The sequence below is a fragment of the Schistocerca piceifrons genome, chromosome 5 (assembly GCF_021461385.2).
Source record: "Schistocerca piceifrons isolate TAMUIC-IGC-003096 chromosome 5, iqSchPice1.1, whole genome shotgun sequence".
Lineage (NCBI taxonomy): Eukaryota > Metazoa > Arthropoda > Insecta > Orthoptera > Acrididae > Schistocerca > Schistocerca piceifrons.
Window position 1 is genome coordinate 91,775,528 of NC_060142.1, and position 27,896 is coordinate 91,803,423.

Here is a 27,896-nt window from a genome sequence, read left to right on the forward strand (position 1 = left end):
GTTCCCACTCCAGTACTACACAGTCCTCTATTCCACCAATGCATCCACAGTCAATTTACTTCACTCTTTTTGTGCTGGCTGCCCCCACCCCCCGCCCCCAATCCCTGTAAGCTGCTATAAGGAGCATTTTATCATTCCCCCCCCCCCCCCCCCCTATCCTTCTATCTTCCCCCCCCCCCCCTCCCTACCCCAGCCTCCTCCTTACTCTCACCACTCATGTTGCTTCTCCCCTCATACACTGCTACTCACAAAGCCTTTTTGGCCGAAAAGCTTACTTGTTTGACAGTCTTATTGTTGTGCCTGTCTGCAACTCAGAATCTTCACTATATGGTGAGTAGCAGTCTATCCTTTTCTTAATCTCATACTTGTAATTTTCAGTGTGGACTCTCAGTATCTTTTTCTGTAATATATTTATCCAAATGCCTTCTGTTTGCTACAAAACCTGCATTTAATAAAGCTACAGATGAATGTTTTATTCTTACATATGAATTCTTGAAATTGCAATTGTGTATTAAACCTTATGGTCTCTTAGTGCAAATCTACCTTTCCTTCTCACTACAGCACTTATTAATGATTTATTACTTCATTTCTTGTTTTCTAGATGCTGGTTTCTACATTTCTCTCCTTACTCTTTACACTCTCTGTCTTTCCTTCAACACACTTACAGTTGTGGCCTTGTTGACCTTCTTTACCTTTATTTGTTCCTTGGCAACTAACTTAATTACTCCCTAGTAGCTTCTGCTTGCTGTATCTTATTGTTCTGTTCACAAATTTAGTCTCCCCTGCAGTTTCTTCACTGGATGCCTCTCCTCCCAGTCTTATAAATCAAATATGTATTGATTATTCAGGGAATGGTTCATATGACTTTCATTTTTTCTTTTGTTATTTACATGATTATAGGAAGTTTATTATTGACTCTAAGATCATGTATTCATAATATATTGATATTCTCTTTGTCATTTTGTTTACCTCTTTCTAGGAGCAATACTTTGAAATTGTGCATTTGTCATACTTATCTCACTTCTAGCAACATTCTCTGATACCTCTTCATAATTCATTTCCAATATTCTTGTGTGAGTATGTCTGAAAGGCAGGTTCTCCCTTCTGGCAAACTGGATTCTTCTATGTTTTTGGTATCTAGTAATGACTGGTTCTGCAGATCAGTGCACAGACGTCATCTGACTTTTGTGTGTACACTGTAGTTCATATAATATTTTTACATCTTAATAATACTAACTAAAAACTCCACTAATTAGGTCATTTGAAAAATGGTTACCACAACTGAAAGAGAGGTTGTAAAATTTGCACATTTGTTTTGTTTTCAAGACTTTCACAGCATTTTTTTCTCCGCTTTGTAACTATGTACCACATTTTTCTTTTTTGCCACTTTTTTATCTGTGACAAGTTGTTGATGATGTCAAAATGTGAATGTGTGAGATATATTTACAGGTACAAAGTAAAAAGATGTTAAAAATAGACAACAAATGTTCTTACAAGGTCACTACTGCTTTTCATGCTTATTCTAATTGTGTTAAATGACCTAATAGATGATAAAACAATTTAAAGTCCAGGATGGAATAACAGCAACATGAAAAGGATAGACTCACCACATAGAGGATGTGCTGAGTTACAGACAGGCCCAATGAAAAGGACTGATAAATATTTCAGCTTTCAGACAATGAAAGTCCTTATTTCAAAATAGCAAATACACTTACATTCACACAAGCACAACACAAACACTTGTGGCCACTGTCCCTAGGCACTGGAGCCCGATTATGGACTCTGTCAATGCATTTTAATTTGCGCTTAATATAATTGTACTCTCTTTTGTTCAGCACATATTTTGTTGTGTTGATGAAGCTGTCCATAACATTTTTCATTGTTTATTTATTTATTTTTGCCATGGCAAAGTGTTACATTTGAAATGAGTATCACACATATATCGAACTGTGATACTTTCTTCTGCATTATCTATAAGTGGGAAATTTTGGTGTTGAAGTAGAATAGACAACTATTAAAATATATTGGTTATCAAAGGAGCTCTCTAAAATACTGCTTGATAGAGAACAGAAAAGAAAGAAGTCAGAGGATATAATCTCCTAATCAACCTCTTAAGTACCTGCTTTTATAATGTTATTAGTGTGCCTTATCATGCTCCAGAAGCATCAGATTAGCCTTCTTGGACATTTATCTTCAGTTACAGCTGTAAGGCATCTGGCTTGGTTGTCAGTCATGTAAGACTTCTTTATAAAATGGCTTGTAACATACTACAGACTGCCTTTCACAATGCATCACAACAAGAAAACAGTGGGTACTTCAGAGTCCACAAGAAAGATAGTTCAAATCACTGACCACTTTCCACCTGATCCTTGACCCCTATTAACTTCCTGTGAGGTTTCAACTTCCGTTTGCCAGTTTCCTTTGTCAGTCAGTCAGCAACATTCTTCTCGCTTGTAGTGTACTCCAAACTTATGTTATTGGTTTCTGCCTCCTATTCCAAAAAGAAAATCCTCATATCCATGTGCTTGATTCTTTCCAAAGCCTCGAAATTTTAGTAGGTTTCATCATGCCTTGATTATTGATTAAAATCTATATACGATTGGACAGAAAACAATCCTGACCAATCTCACTGACAGAACTGTTCATCCACTTAGCGTCTTTTACAGATTCACTCAGTGCAACAAACTCTAATTCAGTGGTACTTAGTGGAGCATTATGTTGTTGTTTTTTGTGCTCCAACTAATGGTAGCTCTCCTAAAACCAAGTGAGTACATCATTTATTGTACCTCACAAATAACATAGTGTGTGTTTGACAGCACACAAGTGCTCCTCACTTGAATTGCTGCTGAATTGGCTTATGGAAGTTGCAGGATATGCTAAGTCTCGCCTTGAACCCGTGGTTAGGTATAAAAGTCTTCCAGTCATGGTTCTGTATTTTGATACATTTGCTGAGTTTGTTTTCATCTGTCACATTTTTTAGCTGTAAATTCGTGATGAGAAGTGTTTTCACAGCTTTGCAGGTTTCAATTAGGAATTCTTTTAAGATGTCTCTTGAATACACTGTTTCGACCCAAATCAATATTTCATATTCTCTCATAATTGGAACTCACTGTACATGTCTTGTTACTCCAAGGTCTCTTACTTCAAATTCAGTGCTTATGATATTTTTTGTTTCCTTAATTTTACTTTTGTTGCTATACATTATATCATTCACATATGCAGTTACTACAAATTCATGCTGTAGATCATAGTAAACACATGGATCAGATACTGATTGCAGCATCCCTTGCTTGTGCAGGAACTTGTCAAGCATTTCATTCCATCTTCTGCCAGACTGATGAAACCTGTAAGATCCATTTTACAAGTTGTTGATCCACTCGTCATTGTTCAGTTCCTCTCGATCTGGTATGTCGATGTCACAGAACTGCATGGTTGTTATAATGGGATGTATTGAGAGCCAGGGTTAACAGTTTAGTTGGTGTAAAAGAACCCAAACAGGAAGTGGAGCACAGACACTGTTGATGGACCGAACAGCCCTTGTACAGTCTGCAGATCGTATGGATTTGGTGCCCTTCTTGTAATTCCAATTACGAGAATGTCTGATGTGCTCAGCCTTGGGAATGAACTTAGCATAATAAGAAATCTGGCCCAAAAAGGACTGGCACTCATTCAGCTTTTCAGGCACAGACAGGTTGATGACGGCTCTGATGTACTCATCCAGATGGATGAGACCATCTTTTCTTAGCACATGTCCCAAAAAAATACACATTTTGAGGGGGAAAAGCTACATTTTCTCAGTTTTCAATGAAGGCTGTTTTCCAGAAGGTGTCAGAAAACTGCCTGCAGCTTTTATAAATGCTCCTCTGGCATGGAGTCTATGACCCACATGTCGTCAAGGTAGTTGCACACCAGGGAGTATCCTGAATCAACTGCTTGCAATATCGTTGATAAATTCCTGGTGCAGACTAAATTCCAAAAGGCAAGCGATTAAACTGGTCAAACCCAAATGCGATGTTGAACATCAAGAAAGTCTAAGAAGCAGCATCCAGTGGCATTTGCAGGTATGCATCATGCAAGGTGATGCATGAAAAATACTGACACCCTGATGCATGAAAAATACTGACACCCCCGACAACTTTTACCAACTCCTCTGGCCCAGGAAATGGATACTATTTTGTGACACATTGCATATTGACACTCTGTGTAAAATAGTCACAAATGTGCACAGTGCCATTTGGCTTTCAAACTACCACCAATGCAGTGGCTCACTGATTTGACAAAACAGGAGAAGTGACACCAGGGCTGGACTCAGCCTTGACCTTGTTACACATGGCAGAGGGATGGGGCAGCAGTGACAAAATTTAGGTATTGCTGTTGGTATAAGGGAGACATATACCTTGAAATTTTCTTACTAATCCAAGGTATTCTCAAACAGTAGTTGTACAATGCCATAAAGAGTCCAAATCTTGAAGAGAGGCTGATTGAGACACTAAATGTACTTGGTCAAAATGGAAGAGGCATTTAACACTAAAATATTTTGTACCAGCTGTGAATTTAGCACTAACAACATAAGTTGCTGTTCCACATTCTTATAATATGCTGAGACAGAGAAATGCCCCCTGAAAGGAATAGACTGTTTACTATAAGACACAATTCGATGTGGCTGTAGCAGCACAGGGAGTCCAAGAGCCTGTACATATCTAAGTTAATTAGGCATACTGTCACTGCCTTGACTACCTAAAACTCAATCAGTCACCCATCCATTACCACTATTAGCAGAATATGATGGGGCAACCCTTGTGGAGCATTGGAGACAGCCTCTGGTTCCAGCAAAAATGTTGAGACCCTCCAATGACTGTCCCACTACTTGCCAACAGTTACAAATTGTTACCAAATGGCTTACTTTGTGGCATACCCTACACAAAGAGTCTGTGTATGGGCAATCCTGTTGAATATGCACCAAATGACAATAGGGGTAGGACTGCCAGCTTGTGCATTGACTGGAAACATGTGTGGCAAGTGAGTTACACTGAGACTCCAAAAACGATGTAAGTGGGGGGTATGATGCTTCAGCTGACTCATATTCCCTGAGCCCCATGCGAGCAAAGACAGGCAGCACCATGACAACACTGCTCATGAGTTGTTAATGGCGTTGACACATGGCAGCTCAGTGGAAGACAAGGCTGCTTGGCTCATTGCACAGGGCACTGGGGGCTGTTTACCATACACATCTAACTTCACCACATGCCAGTTGTCAGACAGTGCATCCTTTGCCACTGCTGTAAGTTCTTTTGATTCTGCAGTCTAAGTAACTTTGGCTTCAGAGGGGTCACACAAAGCTAGTGCCCTAGTTTGATCCTACAGGCTGGATGTTAAATGGGTGACCACATCTGTAATAGCAAGCACACATACCAGGTATCACTCTGGACACACTCTAACTGACACTTGTGTGAGAGACCTTGCAGGTCTGCATTCACATCTCATGTGAATGCCCAGGGTGCTTGTGATATTAGTAAAGCCTTAACCAGGCCACCACCACATGGGTTTGATGACCAAAATATTCCATGAGCAACTGACAAAGTTCCTTGAAGTTAAGTTTCTCAGTAGGGGACTCCAAATTCTGCACAGTTTTGTTCAGTCCTGTATTGCTGGAGAATAACAAGGGATCCTTGTCAACTGTATCCACAATATACCTTTCCTGACAGTGCAGCAAAAACTTGCAGAGGTAATACTCCCACATTTCCTTAGATGTTTTGAAGCCAGCAAATGACATTATCAGTAGTGAATGTGAAGGTTTACTGTGGGCACCTGGCCCACCACCAGCATGGCATGAGTACAAAACAATTCCACTTTATGTTTGAGCAGTGTCTGCATCTGCTCCTATTGCACCTTTTATTGCTGTTCCTGGATGCACAACTGCTCCTGCCATCATTGATAAAATAATGGGTCCATGACACTCACAATTTAACACTATGAAAAAAGAAAAGCACCACACACATAAGAATATGCTATTTCACAACCTTTGTATCGGCACGAGGTGTGACAATGCTGTGAAGAATCACTGGCATCACATAATGTAACTGAACCCTGGAAGAGGGTATGAAAAACTAGACATGAAATTCAATGCACTTGGGAGCAAAAATCCAACCACCATGTAGAGACAAGCACAGAGGAAAACACATTCCAATCAGTGCAAGCAATCGAATCAACTCATCAGGCAGAACCCAAAGCATGATGCAAAGCAACAAAGTGAGATTCAGGTCCGAGTATGTTGATTTTAGCATGAAGACTTTCAGGCCAGGCTTACTGCCACCAGTAAGTAAACACCTGGATCAGTGGCCCAGCCCATACCAAACTTGGAACATGCCTTCTGTGACAGCATTCTGCACTGTTCTGTTGTGATACCCATACCAGCTCATCTACATCCATCTCTTTGTGTGCAGGTGGGGATACTAAACTTGCTAATGGAATACAAATGTCAGTGATGGTAGATCAAGTACAAACCATCACATGCACTAACTCTGGAATTGAATGATACATCTCTTAATGCATTAAAGTGTCCAGGCAGTCTTATGATGGGTGCTCTTTTTGTTAAATATGTCAAATTAAAACTTTGTGATGGGCTGTGATTTGAACTTGGATCCCTGCATTTCATAGGCAATGCACTTACCAATTACATCATCTGAGCATGCTTTTCAGGCCTACTCAAAGCTTCAACTTGAAAAGGTTCCTCCCCTTTCCTTCCTAGGAAATATTTGTAAAAAGTTAAGATTTTGAGTCTATCCCCAAAGTATGCTCAAGTAATGTAATTGGTAGTGTGCTACCTATGAAAGGCGCAGATTCAAGTTTGAATTCCTATCCAGCACCCAGTTTAAACTTGTATAATCAATGCAGTGTACACACTGCAATATTTCTTTTTCCTCAGTGTTCTTCCATAACACTGCAAATTTTTCATATGATTTGGCATTCTTTAGAGTGACAGAAATACTTTCTTGTTTTGCATTTCTTAACAGTTTTGTGCCTGTAGATGGTGCAGATCTTTAAATCTTCTGTGTTGCCACTATTATATTTACTTGTATTGCCATAGTAGATTGGAAATAACAGTTTTCTGTTATTTGATTCTGCTTCTTCTTCATCAGACACATGAAATGTTCTTCAACTCTGTATTATTACAGTGAAAACTGTGTGCAAATAATCCAAATAATGAATAGTAGGTGACTGATGGTAAATAATTTGTATAAGTGCTTTGTAATGATTATGAACAGAAATACTGCAAACTTACACATCAGCCTAATATAATTCAGATTCTGTACACAAAATAAGAAGCTGCAGCTGAAATTCAACATTGTTTCCTTATTGAATTGAGAATATTGTAGCAACTGATCACTGAGGCAGTTACTTGAATGTGCACCTTTAAATATGATCATTTACCCATCCTTTTGCATGTGAGCATTCTACGCTGTCCACATTCTCTTAGTAACAAACTTGAGTGAATTCTCTGTCTATTATTACAACAATAATTTCTTTCAAAAATGCTTTTTGTTTTTGCTTCTCTCATTTTCAGTCCTACTTTTGCCACATTTTAACTTTGACCAACCCCACCATTTACCTTTGCTCATTTTACATGCTCCTGTTCAGAAAAGCTAGTCTTTGCCCTAACCAAAATACAGTCCCACATACTCTTTGCCCTAACCAAAATCCAGTCCCATATACTCTTCCTGGTATCATTCATTGCAATTGGTATCCACCCAAATAGACTTGCAATGAAAATTTCTGTCTTAGCTTCCACAAAAAGACTTTCATCTTTTCTCATTCCATCAGCATGTAACCCTCAGCTTAAATGCAGACTATAATTAACTGCCTCTACTTCTTTCAAAAAGTTCTTTTATTATGTTATGAATATTTCCTGCACATCATCTCAGATAATCAGGACTATTGCCCTCTAACACCTTTAACAACATTCTTAATCCCAGCAGTGGAAACAACATCTAAACTTGCTTCCACCTGGGAGTACCCATATCCACCAAATAACCAGAAATAACCACACACACACACACTTTAAAAGAAGTCCTCATCAGTCTCACAACACTTTTGTTGACCTATCCTCCAAGTACCTGGCCCCAGCAAAAGTCGTGAGTGTCTCCAAACCCAGAATTAGCCATGTTGGACTTGTCATTGATTTTCCTTTACTTGAGCCCTTGTATTTATTGGGCTCTTATCCTGGTGACACTTGCTAATCCTGCAAGAGTTCCTCAATTCCAATCTTCCTTCACTCTCTGTCCCCAAATCCCTTCCCAGACAAACATTCGGATTATGGAATGATCAACTATTCATTACCCAGTAACTAATTCAGACTTTATCATTCTTTTTTTTACAAGTACTCCCCCACTGTATTTGTCAACCAAGATCACTTTGTGTCTGAGGATCTCCAACAGGATTCCAGCTCCTCTGATTGTAAGCTTGCCACTGCAAACCCATCTCAGAAGCCCAACATGATATTCAACAGCCTTCCAAAACATAATGCCCATCCCAAAGCATGATATCTGAATCCCTCAGCGTTCTCATATTGGCAATGCACTGTACACCCACCTTTTACCTGCTCCCAAATGCAACTTCACTGATTTCCCACAAGACTTCCCATTGTAACTGGTTATACTGCTCCCACAGGAAGACCCTCTGTACTGATTTGCCGTCATAATCAACCAATTATCCACAATACCCTGATACACAACCAAGAAACTTATCATTTTCTTTGCAGTGTTTTCATAGTTCTTGTCCTGTCACTTCTTATTTGACACTGTGGAGGCTATGTTCCTGTACACCAGCATCTTCTATGTTCATTGTCTTGCTGGAATGGAACTGTACCTTTCCCAGCAATCCCTGATGCTAAACCCATTACCTTCTTCCTAATATTTTTGATCAGTCACAGCTTGACTGTCGATGTTTACTCCTTTTATGGAAAAAAAATAATAATAAATAAATAAATAAAAAATCACAGAGCTATAATGGGTTCTTGCATTGCACCTTCACATGCTAACATGATAATGCACTCCTTAGACTAATATTTTCTATCTATTCAGCATCTTAAGCCCTTTGACTGTTACGTATGCATTGATCACATCTTTATGATCTGGACCCATGGCAAAGACAGCCTCTACTGTTTCCTCCAATACTGCAGCATCTACTGCAGATCTTCTTCACCTGCTCCCCCTTATCCATTCTAACTATATGTTTATTTCCATCTCTATAATGGCTTCATAAAAATGTTTGTGTCTATGTCAGACACAGCAGACACAAACAGTACCTCTGTTTTTGACAGCTGTGATCCAAACATTGCCAGAGTCTTTGCTAACAGATAATATTTTACCCAGCTAGACCAGAAACTAATGTCCTACACTACCCCTTCCCATGAGAGCAACAAACCTGTTGCTGTTGTGAGGCAACTACCAATCAGCACTAACATTATCGTGTGACATCACTCAAGCCTTGAAAAAGCACATCCTGCATCAGGGCTTCAACTACTGAGATGAGATGAGATGTATGCTTCCAAGAATTTACCTTTGTCCATCAGAGCAGTAGTCCATTGCCCACACAACCCTAGTCCATCTCTACACCACCCATGCTCTCAGTCTTTCATTCTAAGGGTTATGCCCCAGTCAGTGAGCTAGGTACAATATGTTTCCCATGTATCCACCCATCATTAACTCCAACTGTAGTCCAGTCATAAGTATTTACACTCCAGTCACAGATCATAAGTATAAATGGCCACATTATACGTCAGCTGTGCTGCATTGTACACGCATATGACAACTAACCAGGTGTTTGCTCATATGAATTGTCACTGCCAAACCATGGGAATGTGCAAATTTGATCATACAGTTGTTGCATGTATTGTCCTCTGCAATACCAGTGACTTCAACATCTATTTCAGTACCCAAGGTATTTGAATCCTAACCCTGTATAAAATATAAAATAAGAGCTCCTTTACAGCTGCTCTCTCTACATATTGTTTAAATTCTGAAGTTTTTCCACTAAAACAGTCTTCCATGTAGTATAAGTATAAACAAAGTAAAGTCAGTACCTATGAGTTAGTTCAATTTTTTTCCACTTGTAATCTATGTCTTCAAGTATTTGCTGGCTGTATTCCAATCTCTGTCTTCCATTACAGCTTTTACTCTCTCTCTCTACAGCTCCCTCTAGTATCATGGAAGTTATTCTCTCATGTCTTAACAGGTGTCCTATCACCCTGTCTCTTCTTGTCAGTGTTTTCCACATATTTCTTTCCTCACTGATTCTGCGGAGAACCTCCTCATTCCTTGCCTTATCAGTCCACTTACTTTTCAACATTCTTTAGTAGCATCACAACTCAAATGCTTCGATTCTTTTCTGTTCCAGTTTTCCCACAGTCCATGTTTCATTCCCACACAATGCTGTCCACCAAATGTACATTTTTAGAAATTTCTTCCTCAAATAAAGGCCTTTGTTTGTTACTAGTGGATTTCTCTTGACCAGGAATGTCGTTTTTACCAATGCTAATCTACTGTCTATGTCCTCTTTGCTCTATTCATTATCTGTTATTTTGCTGCCTAGATAGCAGAATTCTTTGACCTCATCTACTTCATGATCCCCAGTTCTGATGTTAAAAAAAAGTGTTTCACTGTTCTTATATCTGCTACTTCTCATTACTTATATCTTTCTTCGATTTACTCTCAATCTGTATTCTGTACCCATTAGACTGTTCGTTCCATTCAATAGATCCTGTAATTCTCCTTCACCTTCACTGAAGATAGAAATGTCATCAGTGAATCTTATGATTGATATCCTTTCATTCTGAATTTTAATCCCGCAGAAGGAATTTGCAGTAATAGGTTTTCTCTACAAAAATATTGCTTGACTTGTTCCATGACCATGAAGGTTCTCCTTGATGCTGGAAACTACAAGGTATGGTGACTGAATGTGCATATAATAATGATAATAATTGCAAAGTGACTAATTATTCCTCTGGATTGGCCTTACGCCATACTATTATTGACATAATGAGCAATGTTAAATGTAGTACTTGTGGGGCGACAAAAGAATATGCAACATATGAAAGGATGCAGTATAAAGAAAGGAGCAGAGTAAAAGTGTTTCAACATAGATAGTACACCAGAAACTGGTAAGCTTTTCCCTCTTAATTTAGGTAAATTTACTCCCTCATCTTCACAGCCCTGATACATCTTACTTGCATTTTCTGTAACTAATGTATCATTTTAAACACACACTGCTTCTGAGAGATAAATTGTTCCACATAATGTTTCGTTATCACTTATTAGGTACTTTCTTCATGATAAGTGTTGTTTAGGATAATTCTAATAACTACATAATGCAAAGAAGAGAACACTGTCCATGAAGTCATGTACTATTTGGAACTTACTATTATACTGCTGATGGGTCATCTCTTGCAATCATTTAGTACCCTATACTAGCCAGATAATGTTTCTAAGATAGTCTTGTGTAGTTAAAGCTGCTTCATGACCTTCACTTAATTTCTTAGTATCTTTAAGGATTATAACTACACAAATTCAAAGATGTCAAGAGAGAAACTTAGCTTTCTCTTATTTTTATCCAACTCATGTTGATAATTTATTTTAGTATCTTGTTGAAGTTTGACATCTTTCCTATTATGGTAAACAGTGATCATTTTCTTAATTTCATACATCATATTTATTGAATAGGTATGGAAATTCTAGGATGGAAAAAGCAAACATTAATTCATGTGAGGGGCTACCTTTCCTCATGTCTTTGTTGTTGAACTGTCATGAGCATAGTGATTCCTTTTATTTTGCAGTGGGTTTCCACTCTTAACATGTCATCTTCAGATCTGTTCAGCAGTCATCACATCTGCAACATATCAATCAACATCTTTTGATTAGTGTTGTTCACAGCATGTACAATGCTGATCAACAGATATAAATTGTCCAGTCCCAGTTATAGTTACTATAAAAAAAATATTTGAAGATGGCTGAAACAAAAAAAACTGGCTGAAAAATAAAAACAGTCATTGAAATCAAGAGATTTCAATAAAACTGATAAAAATCAGTACACTGACACACCAAGTAGACAAATTGATGTAAACACAACTTAAACTGCTGCTTCACATATGCTAAAGTTCACATAAATTTACATGAAATTAGTGAAGTTTGTGCTTATTTCCTTCCATTATCATTGTACAGTTTGAGCTCATGATCTCTCGTGATGAGCTTTAAATTTTAACCCTCCCTCCTTTCACCTGAGGTTTGTTTTCAGTCACCATATACGAAAGGTATCTTGTTCCTCGTCCACATTGATACATTACCTTCACAAACTGTGGGCATTGTGCCATAAAAGTAACTGTATATGTCATTGAGGTGAGAGTGTGCACATTGTAGTGTCATGATTGTGTTGTTGCCAATAAGAGAAGGGGGGAGGGTCAAGCATGATATCAGAAAATAGCCTGCTGTCGAGTAACAACAACAGGGCAGTCTAACTTCATGTTCCCATTAGATGCACATATGGCCATCATCACCATCATGTGCTTTTTTATCATGAAATACCATGTCTTGTCTTGAATTTAAGCAAGGACTTTGACACACAGTGTGGCAATGTTGTAACTGTACTTCTTCCCACACCTCCCTGTTTGTCAACCAAATACTGGCACTGAAATTTATTTCCAACGCCAGAATTTGAATCAGTTAGCACCTTGTGATTCTAGAAGTTTCATTTGTGAATAAGACATTCCATCATTTTTTGGAGATTCCTCTGGGACATCATGTGTTCCTCTTGCAATATCTTACTGTGAGCCTTTTGTCCTTTTCAAGAGAGTTAGTGGAAAGTTATCAGCCAAAGTATCAGGAAAGGCAATCATGATTCCCAGACATATGCCCTCCCTGTTTTGTGTTGCAGCATTAGTTTATATTAACATCAGCAGTGGAGCTAGGAACTACAAATTTTGCTTAAGCTGCCTTGACAGAATGTGTTATTTCCTTTGAAAATCATTGGCTTCAGTGTTATTAGACTTATCAAAATATTGTGGGCCATTATTCGATGGGAAATCCAATAGTTTGTGCCCATCTGTGGAAGATGTCTCCAATGGGATTATTCCTTCTGTGAGTGTTCATTTCATACCATGGCTCGCTATTGACTGCGGTAAAAGGCTGTTTCCCTTCTCAGTTGCTGTCTACCGCTATTGCTGTTGCCCTGCAGCAGAAGACAATGGCAATAGCAAATGACAGCAACCAACAATAGCCAGTTGTGCTCAAGTTTTGAAAACATATGGTAACACACCCTGCATGGGATCACATAGGTATTAACTTTTACTGTAGTCAGTAGCAAGCCAGGTACGACTCATACAGTTGTACAAGCTACAACACCTCGAAGATGTCCTTGGCAGATGCGCACAATACCTGGGGTTTCTTCAAGGAATTCACTTAACCATGACATAATAACCCAGAACATTTTAATAAATATGACAGTTCTGGCTGTGAATGTCTTGCAGTTCAGTGTTTTTGTCATTGGTACTGCCAAATATTGATATTGGGATGATGTAACATTGGTGAATGAATCCAGAAAATGATACAAGCCAATGCCACACAGTTACACACATTATTAGTGAATGTATAGGGCACCTTGTTACAAATATTCTGTGCCATGCATAATTTTATCCTATTAATGTATTCTGCCAACATACAGCTGCTAATTATTTTGAGCATTAAACATATTTAGTATAAGTTTTGTCTTCATTTGGTAACTCTTCATAAACTATCTGCTCTCACATATTGTCAGAATCTATGTGACATATATTTCTTTAAAAATGTATTTCCTCTTAAATGTTACATTGGGCATATTGATGGATCTTGTTTTATCGTTTCCTACACACTTCCAGATCAAGGTTTGGAAGAATAAAAGATGCATGTACAGTAGCACCAAAACTTAAAAGGGTACTGAATAGAGTCATGGTATTAATGTCAATATGCAGCTTCCTCACTTCATGCAAAGAAGTATCAATTCGTCCTCACTTACTGTTTAGAATGATAGATTTCTTATGTTTGTGTGTGTGTCTTTTATTTTGTTTTTAGTTGTATTTGTTGTGGCCTCGTATAATTTCTCGCACGAAATGTCTCCATACTAAAATTTACTACGAAACAAAAAAGGAAAAACATTATGCGTGCTTCCTTTTTGTCTCTTTTTCTATCACAGGGTTACTAAGCTGTGGGTGCTCTTGCATGCATGTGGTTGTGGCAATAAATAAGCGAATTTCTACAGGACACCGAATGACCTCACATGACACTCTCAAGAATATCAAGTAGCATCAATTGCTAGTGCTCAATGATTGTTAACTCATTAACAAGCAAGCTAACTAACATATGTTTTTACCTTTAATTTATAGACAATAATCCAGTGGAGCTCGAGGAGAGAGAAAAGTAAGTGTCCAGTATGCTTTATTAACTTTTTCTGCAAAAAAAAGGGTCTTTAAATTTCTCATTAAAACATATAATTGTTGGAACTAGTCTACTACTCACATTAAGAGCAGGTGAAGGACTGAATATGCTATAGTTTGGAAAATGGATTTGTATCAGCCTTCTAAGGATTACTGTTTCTCATTGATGAAGTAGTTTTATATTATAGAGAACATTTTAAATGAATTTATAAATGGTCAGATTTGTTACTTTTCATCAGATGCACGCAAAAATCACATATACTTCCAGGTGGATTTTTTATAATTGCAGTTTGGAATACATTAAACATAAAAAGTGATTTTACAAACATGGTCCTCCATATAACTAAAATTATAAATTACTCACTTCTTTATGTAACTTTATAACTGATATGTAATAAGCTTCTTAAGTTTTACATATATTTCACATTGGTTCTTAATCCTCTTACAAGATAGGCTCGAAAGACTTGTGCTCATTAAGAGCAACTGGGACTCTCAAACTACATTTTACACTTCAATGCACTATTTCTTTGGTTGAATTCATTACTGTAACAATAATTATATGCAGAAAGCATGACTTTTTGAGGTTTTAATTGAAACTAAACTAGCAGGGCAGGAGACTTTAAATATATGTATTCACATTTATTGTGCTATGAAACATGCACTGTAGTCTGCAACTCCCCTACCAACCAAGTTGACAGTTATTCATGACATGTATAATTAATACAGTAGGAAAGGTAAAGTATGGAGTTGCTTTGAACTGTTTAATTTATCTTTTTTCCTATAAAACACAGAATATTATTTGTGCAGGTTTTAGGCAGATAAGTATCTTCTGTTTTATTTAAAGTAAGTACATATTGGTTTCAGATGTAAAATTTCCTTATTCAGAGGTGGATTGGCTTTACTGTGTATTCTCTCTTTCTGCCAGCATAATGTAAATTTCAGAGAAAAATACATTATTCTTTCTGAAAAGCATATTGTAGTGGAGTAGTATGTCATGCATAATTGAAAGCATGGTGTCTTTTTTACAATTTGAGATTCAGCTTTATTTACCATATGCTGGTATTAATTTATTTCTGGTAGCTATCCATGTAGCCAGTCTGCCCCTGATTATTACTAACCAGAATGCAGTACATGCTTGTATCCTGTTTCATTTATTATACCTTTTCTCCTAAACTTCTGATTTAATTTTGCTATTTGCTTGCTCCAGTACACATTTTGCCTTAAGTGAATTTATGACTCAATAAAAAAAATGAAACAAAATCCCACTCACAATACTGTTCTTTAACCATAATCCTGAGTTATTTACAGGAAGACAGGCAGCGATGAGATAACTTAATATTGTGAACTCCCTTGTATAATTAGTTTCAGTTTTGCACATGACCAGCTGTGTACTTCTCCTGGTTCATAGTGTAACTTACACATTTGTAATGCATCCAGTATAATCAGAAAGTGGTTTTTAATAATTTCATAGTTGTTAGTTAATTCTTCAGTTATTTAACATCACCACTCGAGAATATTCACATCTGGGCTAAAAATCAAGAGATGCAATGAAACAATTATCTTTTAAATGAATTACGTATCTGATAATTCAGTTGTGTGCTGCTGGTCAAATACATTTTCGATAGTGATGTTCACATATGTATTGCAATTTTTGAGCTTGTATTGAAAATTTTGCTAACAAATTCAGACCCCTGGAAAGTAATGAATAAATTACTATTTGTTCCACTTTCTTACTTGAAATAGTTCTTATGACAGAAATAAAATTTTCTTGTTGTCTGTAGTATATGAAAATTGAAATTCATGGTTAGTTTCTGTGTAGGCCTACTTTTAACTATCAAGCCAACTTCCATTAGGCAGTTAAGGGATTTGTCATAATAAGATATAAGCCATTGATATATTCTAATATCAAATTATACAAAAAGAGATTCTCATTTGAAAGAAATATCCACGAAAGTGAATGTTCATCTGTTCAGAGACAAGATTTTATCACTCATTTGAGATATGAAATAACAAATAATAGACTCTATTGAACATAAAACATTTATGAGGTTTTTGGATGTACCTGTTCTTGATCCTGCTGCTTGTAATTTTTTCTATCATAAAATAACATTACATGTCAGGAAACAATCCGTCTGACATCACAAATTCTGTGTCTCAATACTTTCGAAACAGCACACACTGACAGCTTTTCAGGATCTAGTCAGCTTCATAAGTTTATCTACATCTACATATCATACTTTAACAGATCATTATGCCAGGAGATAACTCTCCATTGAATCATACACTAGTGCTCATTAATTTCAATACACCCCGGTATTTCAGATTTACAACACAAATCAAACATTATCTCACAAAATATAATTATAGTAACTTCCACATATATAATACAATCATAATCATTATATTTTACTTTCATGAAAGTATACTCCTCACAAACTCGAGGCATGTAGTCAGTCAGTTTTTGTAGGTATTGTGGATCGATATGATTCCACACATCTGTAACAATATTCCAGAGATGTTCCTTGCTGGTTATATTAACATCGCTGATACGTCTGTCCACTTAATCCTAGACCATTTCAATGGATTAAAATCTGGGCTTTGGGACAGCCATACCATATCATTCAGTACTTTCTGTTTTTCTGTTGATGCAGTGTAGTTTGTACAGCATGCCGAACAATGTTTTGGGTCATTATCCTGTTGTAAGGTGAACCCTTTCCCTATTAAGAACAATCCACTTTGTATTGCATGATACTGAAGTGTGCGGTGCTACTGCTTCTGATCCATACATCCTTCTATTTTCACAATGTCGCCAATTCTATCTCCGGCAGAACATCCCCAAACTATAATAGAATCTCTACCATGTTTAACTGTAGGTATGGCACACTGCTGGGCTACCCTTTCCCCTACAAATCGGTGAACAAATATTCTTCTTCTGGTTCCAGAAATCTCAAACTTCGATTATCAGTGAATAACACCTTCATACACTCTTCCAATGTCCAATTACGCTGTTTTCTAGCCTATTCAATTCTCTTCTGTTTATTTATGGGCCTTAGAAGGGGTTTTCTTGCTGTGACACATCCTTTCAAGCCGGCTTCTGTCAGTCTCCTTTTTACTGTTGCAACAGATATTGTTGTCGTGTTCATTTCTACCAATTATGCACAAATTTGGGGTGCTGTTTTTAATCTGTTTCTCTTACTGGTAGTTCTGATATATTTATCATCACTTTTAGTTGTTTTATGGGGTCATTCCAGTCGTGGTAAGTCCTTATTGCTACCAGTTGCCTTCTGGCAGTGAAGGGTGTATTGCACTACCCTTGTAGACACACTACACTGTTTCACAATTTTTGCTAATAGATAAACCTGCTTGGATAAGTGCTACAATTGCAGCATGTTTTTCTATGGATATCTCCACTCATGGAGCCATACTAGCAATGTGCATAATTCAATATCATGAAGGAACTGACATGCAGGAACCACATGTTATGTATCGCTGCAATGCTTGCCATTTGCTGCAGACATCACATCACTACAGGGAACAACACAGGTGCACCAAATGCGGCATCCATCGGCAAATAGGTAAACAAACATATCAGATAGATGCATAATGTTTATGTACACCACATTGTTTGTTGGATAGTATTGTATCTCGATGACCACAAACAAAAATCATGACATGAACAACTATTGTACTGTTCCTTTGCTTCCTCAACCGTACCCACGGTATTAGACCTTATGTACAGATAACTATAAGTCATTTATTGGGTGTATTGAAATTAATGAGCAGTATTGTACATTAGCGTTTCCTTTCATTCTATTCACATATGGACCATGGGAATAATATCTGCTTAAATGTGTCCGTGTCTGTGGCAGTTAATTTAATCTTGTCTTTGACGCCATTGTGGGGGTGATATGTATATTCCTAGACTCCTCATTTTTAATACTGATTCTTGATACTTTGTAAGTTGGTTCTTACTGGATAGTGTTCATCTTGAAGCATCTGCCAGCTCAAGTTAATTAGAATCAGAACTTTTATTACCTCATTATGTACACACACAAGTCATGATTTAATGTATAGGGGACTAATCAGTACATCTCCATGACGATCTCCCATTGATTAAACTAATCTGTGACCATCTGTGCTGCCCTTATTTGTATACATTCACTATGCCCTGTTGTTTGTATTTGGTGCAAACCCACCCACTTGAGCAACATTCTAGAACGTGTTGTAAGAGTGTTTTGCAGTACTCACCTGTGTAGATTGACTGCATTTTCCCATTATACTGCCAATGAACATAAGTACGTCATTTGCTTTACCTATGACAGAGCCTATAGTATCATCCCATTTCATGTTGTTGTTGTGGTCTTCAGTCCTGAGACTGGTTTGATGCAGCTTTCCATGCTACTCTATCCTGTGCAAGCTTCTTCATCTCCCAGTACCTACTGCAACCTACATCCTTCTGAATCTGCTTAGTGTATTCGTCTCTTGGTCTACAAATTGTTACTCTGAGGTATTTGCATGAGTTGACTTATTACAGTTGTGGCTCATTGGCATTATAGAATTTCATGTTTTTGTTTTTTTCTGAAATGCTCATTTCTTTATCTGTGAACTTTTAAGCAAGTTGTCAATTTTTGCAACACTTTGAAAACTTGTCAAGATCTAAGTGAATATTTGTGCAGCTTTTTGAAACTGTACTTCATTGTAGATAACTGCATCATCTGCAAAACATGTGGGTTTACTATTAATACGGCCTGACAAATCAGTACTTTACAACATCAGCAGCAATGGTACCAAGATACTTTCAAGGGGGGACCCTAATTTATTTATCCATCTGTCAGTGATTCTTTATCCAAGATAACATGCTGCATACTGCCTAAAAAGGAGTCGTCAGGAGGCAAGCTGTATGCACCTAACTGATCATTATGTTCAAGAAATATCATTATGTTTGAACTTAGAATGGGTTCTAAGTCTGTGTAACACATGGGTGTCAGCCATATTGGACACTAATTTTGTGGGTCACTTCTGTTACCCTTCTTGGAAACAGATGTTACCCTTCTTGGAAACTACTGGGTGTAGTTTTTGTTCAAGGAATGTGTGGTAGATTATAGTTAAATAAGGGGCTTACTCAGCACCAACTTTATAGAGTCCAAGAGGAATTCCATCAAACCCTGGAGCATTGTTCAAATTAGCAATTTCAGCTGTTTCTCAATACCCCTGACATTAATATCTGTATCATTAATATTTGTAGTCGTATAAGAATTAAACAGGTGCAGTACACATGGATTTTCCATTTTAAAGTAATGTTTGAAAGTAGAGATTAGCATTTATGCCTTTTTTTTTGCTACCCTCAATTTCATTTCTTGTGGTGTCATTCATGAATCTCAGGATCCTACATTAAGTGCTGCTGGCAACCATTCAGTCCAGGACATCGGACACTTCATGTATGTTAAGAGAGCCAACAGTAAACTGTTATGAGACCAACAAGTTGTCCATCAATGATGGTCTGACTACCTTGCTGATACCCATAACACAGAATTTGCACATCCAGTAATTCCAAATCCTGGACCATCTTTGGACCTATGCCCATCGTTTCAACTGAGAACATAATGATTGCCATCAAGAACATGAAAAATGCTGAAGTGACTGGCCTAGATGATATACCAGCAGAACTCTAAAAAATACTCAAGACAGCTGCTTCAGAATTTTTTGTCACACTTTTCAAACCGACCGAAGTGGCACATCGGTTAGCACACTGGACTCACATTCAGGAGGACAGTGGTTCAAACCCGCTTCCAGCCATCTTGATTTAGGTTTTCTGTGATATCCCTAAATTGCTTCAGGCAAATACCATGATGGTTTCTTTGAAAGGGCACAGCCATCTTCCTTCCCCATCCTTCCCTGGTCCAGTGGGACCAACATCCAGTTCAGTTCCAGCCTAAAATGACAAAAAAATTTCTTTGGGCTTTATGGAAGGTCTTTTGATAAGATAAGAAAGACTTCTCCCATCGCCCTTTTGACAATCAGTGTGTTTCATTTAGCATCTCTTTGTCTATATCCTTATGCTTTGTCTTACATCTATTGCATCCGTGTTTTTCCTTAAAAGTTCCTTTATGGAGACGGTATACAATTGGGTCCATCCGATGATGACCTTTTCTATTAGGTACTTGTCTGTCCAAGTGCTTGGTCAGTTACGTAGTCACAGCTTTTCATCACAGAGGACGCCAATGACTTATCTCCATTTACCCTTTCCTGAGTATTAGAAGTGTCATCACAATTTGTGATGACAATGGACCATAAGTACTTGAAATGCCTGCTTTTCTGATTGTTTTTATAACTAGTACTAATAGTGACTCTGGTTTGGGGACCAAATTCCAGATAAGCAGTCTTCTCAGTACGGAAGTTTAGCCTGTTCTCAGCCAGCCTGTCTGTGAGTTAGTATCTGATGTTGGGGTCAAAGTTTGTTTCTTTGGCTAGGATCACATCATCCATGTCCAGGGATGTGGTAAACATATGTCAGCTGCTGCTGCATCTATACACAGGATGTATAGTAGCAGTGGTAGGGCAGGGCCTTAATGAGCACTGACAGTGATCTAAAAAAGTGGGTAAATTTCAGCTAAACTCCAAACCACACTAGTAGTATTGTGGTACAGAAGCTGTCTCCAGCTTTCATTGGCCTCTGGGACTTCCTGGGTTGGGTTGCATTGGTGGTGTGGCAACTCTTAATGAATTCCTACTGGTTGGGTTTTACTGTGGCAGCGTTTATGAACCTATTGTCCAGTGCTTGTTTGAATAATTTCAATATATGGCAGAGGAGCTGAACATGATGGTAAGTTTAATAGTCTCTCACATTTTCTTTATAATTTCAGACTGTAGCTCCCATGCTAGTTATCGATCTGGTTGAAAAGTGTGATAAAAATTCTGAAGCATCTGTCCCAAGCATTTTTTGGAGTTCTGCTGCTACATCATCTAGGCCAGTTGCTTTATCATTTTCCATGTTCTTGATGACAACCATTATGTACTCAGCTGAAATGATAGGTGAGGGCCTAGAAGTGGTCCATGAGTTGCAGTCAGTGCATGAGCAAACTCTGTGTTGTGTATATCAACAAGGTAGTCTGGCCATTGTTGAAGGATAGCTTGTTGGTCTCATAACAGTTTGGTTTTGACTCCCTTGACATAGATGACATGACAATGGATTGAATGATTGCAGGACTTGGCAAGGCGATAAATGTTGCCTTCTGGTAGTTGTGAGATAAGATGATGATGCCAATCCTGGTAGCACCGGCCTTCACAGCACCACTGCTCTTTTCACTGCCAATTTTGGGACTTGATACCACTGAAGTTCATTATCAAGACATGAGCTCATCCAAGTCTTAAAGGCTATTTTTTTCTTCTTAATCAGTTGATGAAATTATCATCCCACCACCAGGTTTGCTTAAGAATGTATTTTTGCCCCAGTATTGTTTTTCTGAGAGTTGTTGCCTCTCAGCATCTCCCACAGTCACAGGCTTTAAATGATAAATTGGGTAAGGCTTTCACGAGTTTGTTCCATTGGACTCACTCATTCTCCACCACTTCCTTCACTCAGATCCAGTCTTAGGTGTTTTGTTTGCTATGAAAATTTTTCCATTATAAGCACATTCTAACACACACATTGACAGAGTTTTGGATGTCCTCCTGAGGGATATCATGCCAAATTCTGTCCAGTTGGCACATTAGATCATCAGAATACAGAGCTGGTTGGAGGGTCCTGGTCATAATGTTCCAAATGTTCTTAGTTGGGGAAAGATCTGGCGACCTTGCTGGCCAAGGTAGGGTTTGGCAATCATGAAGACAGGCAGCAGAAACTCTCACCATGTTCAGGTGGTCATTATCTTTCTGAAGTGTAAGTCAAGGATGGCCGGCCATGGAGGGCAACAAAATGGGGCACTGAATATAGTTGACATACCACTGTGCAGTAAGGGGGCTGCAGATGACAAGAGAAAAGAAATGACACTCCAGATCACCACTCCTTATTGTCAGGCAGCATGGCAGATGACAGTCAGATTGGTATCCCACTGCTGTCCAGAGTATCTCCAGTCACATCTTCAGGCTAGAATCTCTCCCACTATACAGTCTGACGGCCAAAAGTGATGGTATGGGATGCCATTTACTTTCACAGCAGTGTGCATTTCCTTGTTATCCACTGCACCCTTCCAGCACAACAGTACATCAGTGATATTCTACACTGTGTTTTGTTGCCTTTCATGGCAAGCCCTCCTGGGCTTACTTTTCAGCAAGATAATACCTGTTCACATGGTGAGAGCTTCTACTACTTGTTTTCGTGCTTGCCAAATTCTTCCTTGGCAAGCAAGTTCATCAAATATCTTGCCAATTGAGAACATTTAGAGGATTCTGGGCAGGCCCCTCCAACCATCTCAGGGTTTTGATGACCTAATGCACCAGTTGCACAGAATTTGGCACAATACCCTTCAGGAGGACATGCAACAACTGTGTCAATCAGTGCTAAGCTGAAATACTGCTCGCATAAGGGCTAGAGGTGGACCAACTCATTATTGACTTCCTCAATTTATGAAGCTCTTTCTCTTGAATGAATCATGCATTTTTTCTAAAACTATGATCATTCTTTTGTCTCTTAATGTACCAATTTCCATTGGATAATTCCTTCATGGTGCAATTTTTTTAAAAAAAAAAAAAAAAAAAAAAAAAAAGCAGTGGCTGTCTTACAGAACCCCTTCCATATATATCACCTTCTTCTTGCTATTGATATATCAGTATGTCTAGTAGAGCCTCCACTGATAGAGGATACGATACCCATTTTTTGAACTATGTGTTGGTCACAAACTGATCATGGAGTCTGTGGATTGTGCATCATGTGACACCCATCATTATTTTTCAGGCCAAGTCCACATCCCCCATGATATCGCTGTTATCCTTCTCACTGAGATCCAACATGTTGATTGAAGTTTCCACCAAGGGTAATAGGCTCATACTGTGGAATTGTTTGAAGATGAGCATCAAGACTCTTCCAGAATTAAATTTTTTCATCTCCTGTGCATCCAGTTTAAGGGTAGCAAAATATGGCGTTTCAAAAAATGGCATTTCACATTCTAATCTTGTTTCTAACTTCAGAAATGATCTTTTGTAACAGTTAAATTATTCATCTGGAGGGATGTATCATTTTCCCAGCCTTCAGTAGCATATTCAAACTATGTGCCTTTCAAGTAAGATAAAACACTTAAATGTATGTTAATTCATAAGTGAAGCAGTACTGAAAAACGTACATTTGCAGGGGGACTTTAAAAACCAAAGTTATATAATATTACAGCAGGGCAAGTAACTTTTATTGACTGCTGCACTACACTTCAAAGTAACACAGATACATGACACCAATTTCAACAATAACACATGTCTCTGTAAACAACAGTCAGAACATTCTACCAGATGTTCAGTGGATTTATACCTATAAATCCAATCCTTGTTCACAGAGCCACCCAAAAACAACTGTGCGAACATCCCCATATTTGTAAAATGACTTCACCTTTCATTTGCTGCAAATCAGTTCCTCAGTTATGTGGAGACTGTCATCTGTGGTTGATATCTGTAGCCTTCCTCCCTTTCCTCAGTTCACTTGCACGGATGTTCCCCAATCATACTGTAATCATCTACATCTACATCTACATAGTTGGTTGGTTGATTTGGTGTAAGTGACCAAACAGTGAGGTCATCGGTCCCATCGGAATAGGGAAAAGTTGGTCATGCACTTTCAAAGGAACCATCCCAGCATTTGCATGAAGCAATTTAAGGAAATCATGGAAAACCTAAATCAGATGGCCAGATGCGGGTCTGAACCGTCAGCCTCCCAAATGCGAGTCCAGTGTGCTAATCACTGCACCACCTCATTCAGTTGTCTGTGGATACTCTGCAAATTACACTTAAATGCCTGGCAAAGGGTGAAGACTTTTAATTATCCAACAATTAATTGGAAAAATCGTAGTTTTGTTAGTGGTGGGCATGATAAGACATCATGTGGAACTTTACTAATGGCTTTCTCTGTAAACTACCTAGAATAAATAGTAAGGAATCAAATTCATCACGGAAAAATATTGGATCTAATGGCAACAAATAGACCTGATGCCTTGAGGATTTCCACATCGAAATTGATATCAGTGACCATGATGCAGTTGTGGTGACAATGATTACCAAAGTACAAAGTACAGCTAAATCAAGAAAAGATATATATGTTTGATAAACTAGATAAAAATTCAGTAGTGTCATATCTCAATGGGGAACTCGAGATTTTCAGCACAGGTTAGGAGCAAATACAGGAACTATGACACAAGTTTCAAAGGATGGTTGACAACACACTGGACAGATATGTACCCAGTAGAACAGTTCACAATAGGAGGGAACCTCCATTGCACAAATTCATTGCAAAGAAACTTCTAAAGAAACAGAGATTACTGCGTACTTGGTGTAAAACAAAGTGTAGGGCCATAGGTAGATACTGAATGAAACGCGTTTGACTGTCAAAAGAGCAATGTGTGATGCCTTCAGTAACTACTGTAGCAGAAGTGATCTTTCGCAGAACTCAGATAAATTCTGGTTGTATTTAAAGGCTGTTATTGGCACCAAAGTTAGTGTCCGGTCCCTAGCAAATGAGGCAGGAACTGAATCTGAGTGCAGTAAAGCAAAAGCTGAAATGCTTAACTCTGTTTTCAAATGTTCCTTTACAAAGGAAACTCCTGAAAAATTAAAACTAAAATAATCTAAACTCCTCCCTAACAGGCCACCAAGGTCCAATGGTGCCGACCAGCCGCAGTGTCATCCTCAGCCCACAGATTACACTGGATATGGATATGGAGGGTCACGTGCTAAGCACACGGCTCTCCTAGCCGTATGTCAGTTTATGAGACGAGAGCTACTACTTCTCAATCAAGTAGCTCCCCAGTTTGCCTCACAAGGGCTGAGTGCAACCTGCTTGCCAACAATACTTGGCAGACTGGATGGTCACCCATCCAAGTGCTAGCGCAGCCCAACAGTGCTTAACTTCAGTGATCTGACAGGAATTGATGTGACCATTGTGGCATAGCCATTGGCCATCAAAGGACAAATGCTACAAATTAATCCTTGTACCACTGAAAAGATGGATAAAATAAGCATTAGTGTCAGTGATGTTGAGAAACAGCTGAAATCATTAAAACTATACAAAGCACCAGGCGCCGATGGTATCCCTGTGAGATTCTATACTTTATTTGTTGCTGAGTTCACCTCTCTTCTAACTATAATCTACCATAGATCCCTCAAACAAAAAACCATGCCCAGTTATTTGCAAAAGTGCAGGTCACACCTGCCTACAAGAAGGGTAGTAAAAGTGATCCACAAAGCTACTGTCCAATGTCCCTGACATCAATTTGTTGTAGAATCTTAGAACACATTCTGAGCTCAAACATAATGAGTTATCTTGAACAGAACAACCTCCTTGATGCCAGTCAGCATGGATTTTGTAAACATCAATCAAGTGAAACCCAACTCGTACTTTTCTCAGATGACATGTTGAAAGGTTTGGATCAAGGCAACAAGATAGATGCAGTGTTTCTTAATTTCCGAGAAGAATGGGAACTTACCACAACAACACTTATTGTCAGTAGGTTGGTCAGATGGGTATGAAGCGAAATTTGTTGCTGGATTGAGGGCATTTTGGTAGGGATGACATAGAATGTTACCTGGGATCAAGAGTCATCCTCGATGTAGAAGTAACTTCAGGTGCACCCCAGAGAACCTTGCTGTTCATGTTGTTTATCAATGAAAAAAATGTTCAAATGTGTGTGAAATCTTATGGGACTTAATTGCTGAGGTCATCAGTCCCTAAGCTTACACACTACTTAACCTAAATTATACTGAGGACAAACACACACACCCATGCCCGAGGGAGGACTCAAACCTCCGCCGGGACCAGCTGCACAGTCCATGACTGCAGTGCCCTAGACCACTCGGCTAATCCCTTGCAGCTTTATCAATGATCTTGCAGGCAATATTATTGGTAAAATCAGGCTTTTTGCAGGTGATGCAGTTATCTATAATGAAGTAATATCTGAGAGAAGCTGCATAAATATTCATTCAGATGGTGATAAGATTTCAATGTGGTGCAGATATTGGCAACTTGCTGCTCTAAATGTTCAAAAATGTAAAATTTTGCACCTCACAAAACAAAACAAATGTCGTATCCTATGACTATAATATCAGTGAGTCACTGTTGGAATCAGCCAACTCATACAAATACCTGGGGGTGTAACATTTTTTAGGGATATGAAATAGAATGATCACATAGGTTCAGTCGTGGGTAAAGCAGTGGGTAGACTTCAGTTGGCTGATACAATACTGGGGAAATGCAATCGGTCTACAAAAGAGATTGCTTACAACTCACTCATGTATGCTCACATAGGGGATTGTGAGGATAAGATTAGAATGATCACTGCATGCACAGAGCCATTCATAGAATCATTCTTCCTGCATTCCATATGTGACACCCTAATAACTGGTACAATGGGATGTACCCTCTGCCATGCACCTCATGGTGGTTTGGAGAGTACAGATGTAGGTGTAAATCACCATCGCCCAAGTCTTTGCAGAGTGGTCAAATTGTTGGCACCATTTCATTATGGCTGGGCACAACACTGCATTTGGTCTATATAGTGCCAGAATTTCTTGGTGAATCTGTGTGTAATTTAAATATTTTACCCACAAAAATGGTATTGTCTCACATATGTAAACTTCGGAGTACATTTGCAGTCGCTGTGTCATTTCAGTCACACACTGTGATGAACCTTATCCATACCACAAAAGCACTGTTTTTGCACGAACCCCAGAACATGAATACTCTTCTGACAGTTCAACACTCTTGATTTACAATGATATTATGTGATATGACATGTATAACTTACTTTCTGAAATCCCTATGTGGGTACTTCATTTTATTAGCCATCATTGTATCCTCCCTTTGCAGTTTATTTAATCCAGAATGGATCATGTCAAATGACGGGGAATTACAAGCCCTTCTTAATCCTATTTAAAGTGATATGAGTTCTGTAATATATGTTACTTGTAGGTCAAATGACTGTTTATTGTTTCTTAGATAATTTAAGGATTTTCTCTCTCTTGATATTCCAAAGCCCAAAAATTTATTTTTTGTAGCTGTGATGAAAAAGTTAAACTTGTCCTCCATCTGAAGGTTGGTTTGAACAACACAGTGCTTTACTAAAATGGTTCCATTGGCTATATGTTCTTGCCACCTTTTGACCATTGAACTGACAACCTGCCAGATGTGGGAGGGGGGGAGTGTACAGTTTAATGTAATCCGTGAACCATGTGGTATGGTTTCCAAAAATTCATATTTCTACAAAATGCATAACTGTATACCTGTTGCTTGTAACCATTCCTTCAG

The 27,896-nt window shown here is 38.3% G+C and overlaps 1 protein-coding gene across 1 annotated transcript in view; it reads left to right on the forward strand.

The window, feature by feature from the left end:
• The window catches only part of LOC124798758 (hemicentin-1), a 1,218,631-nt gene that overhangs the window by 1,123,950 nt on the left and 66,785 nt on the right, over positions 1 to 27,896 (forward strand). Inside the window, exon 19 of the mRNA XM_047262286.1 lies at positions 14,408 to 14,441. Within this exon, the coding sequence (XP_047118242.1) occupies positions 14,408 to 14,441 (34 nt within the window). The remainder of the gene's footprint in view (positions 1 to 14,407; positions 14,442 to 27,896) is intronic.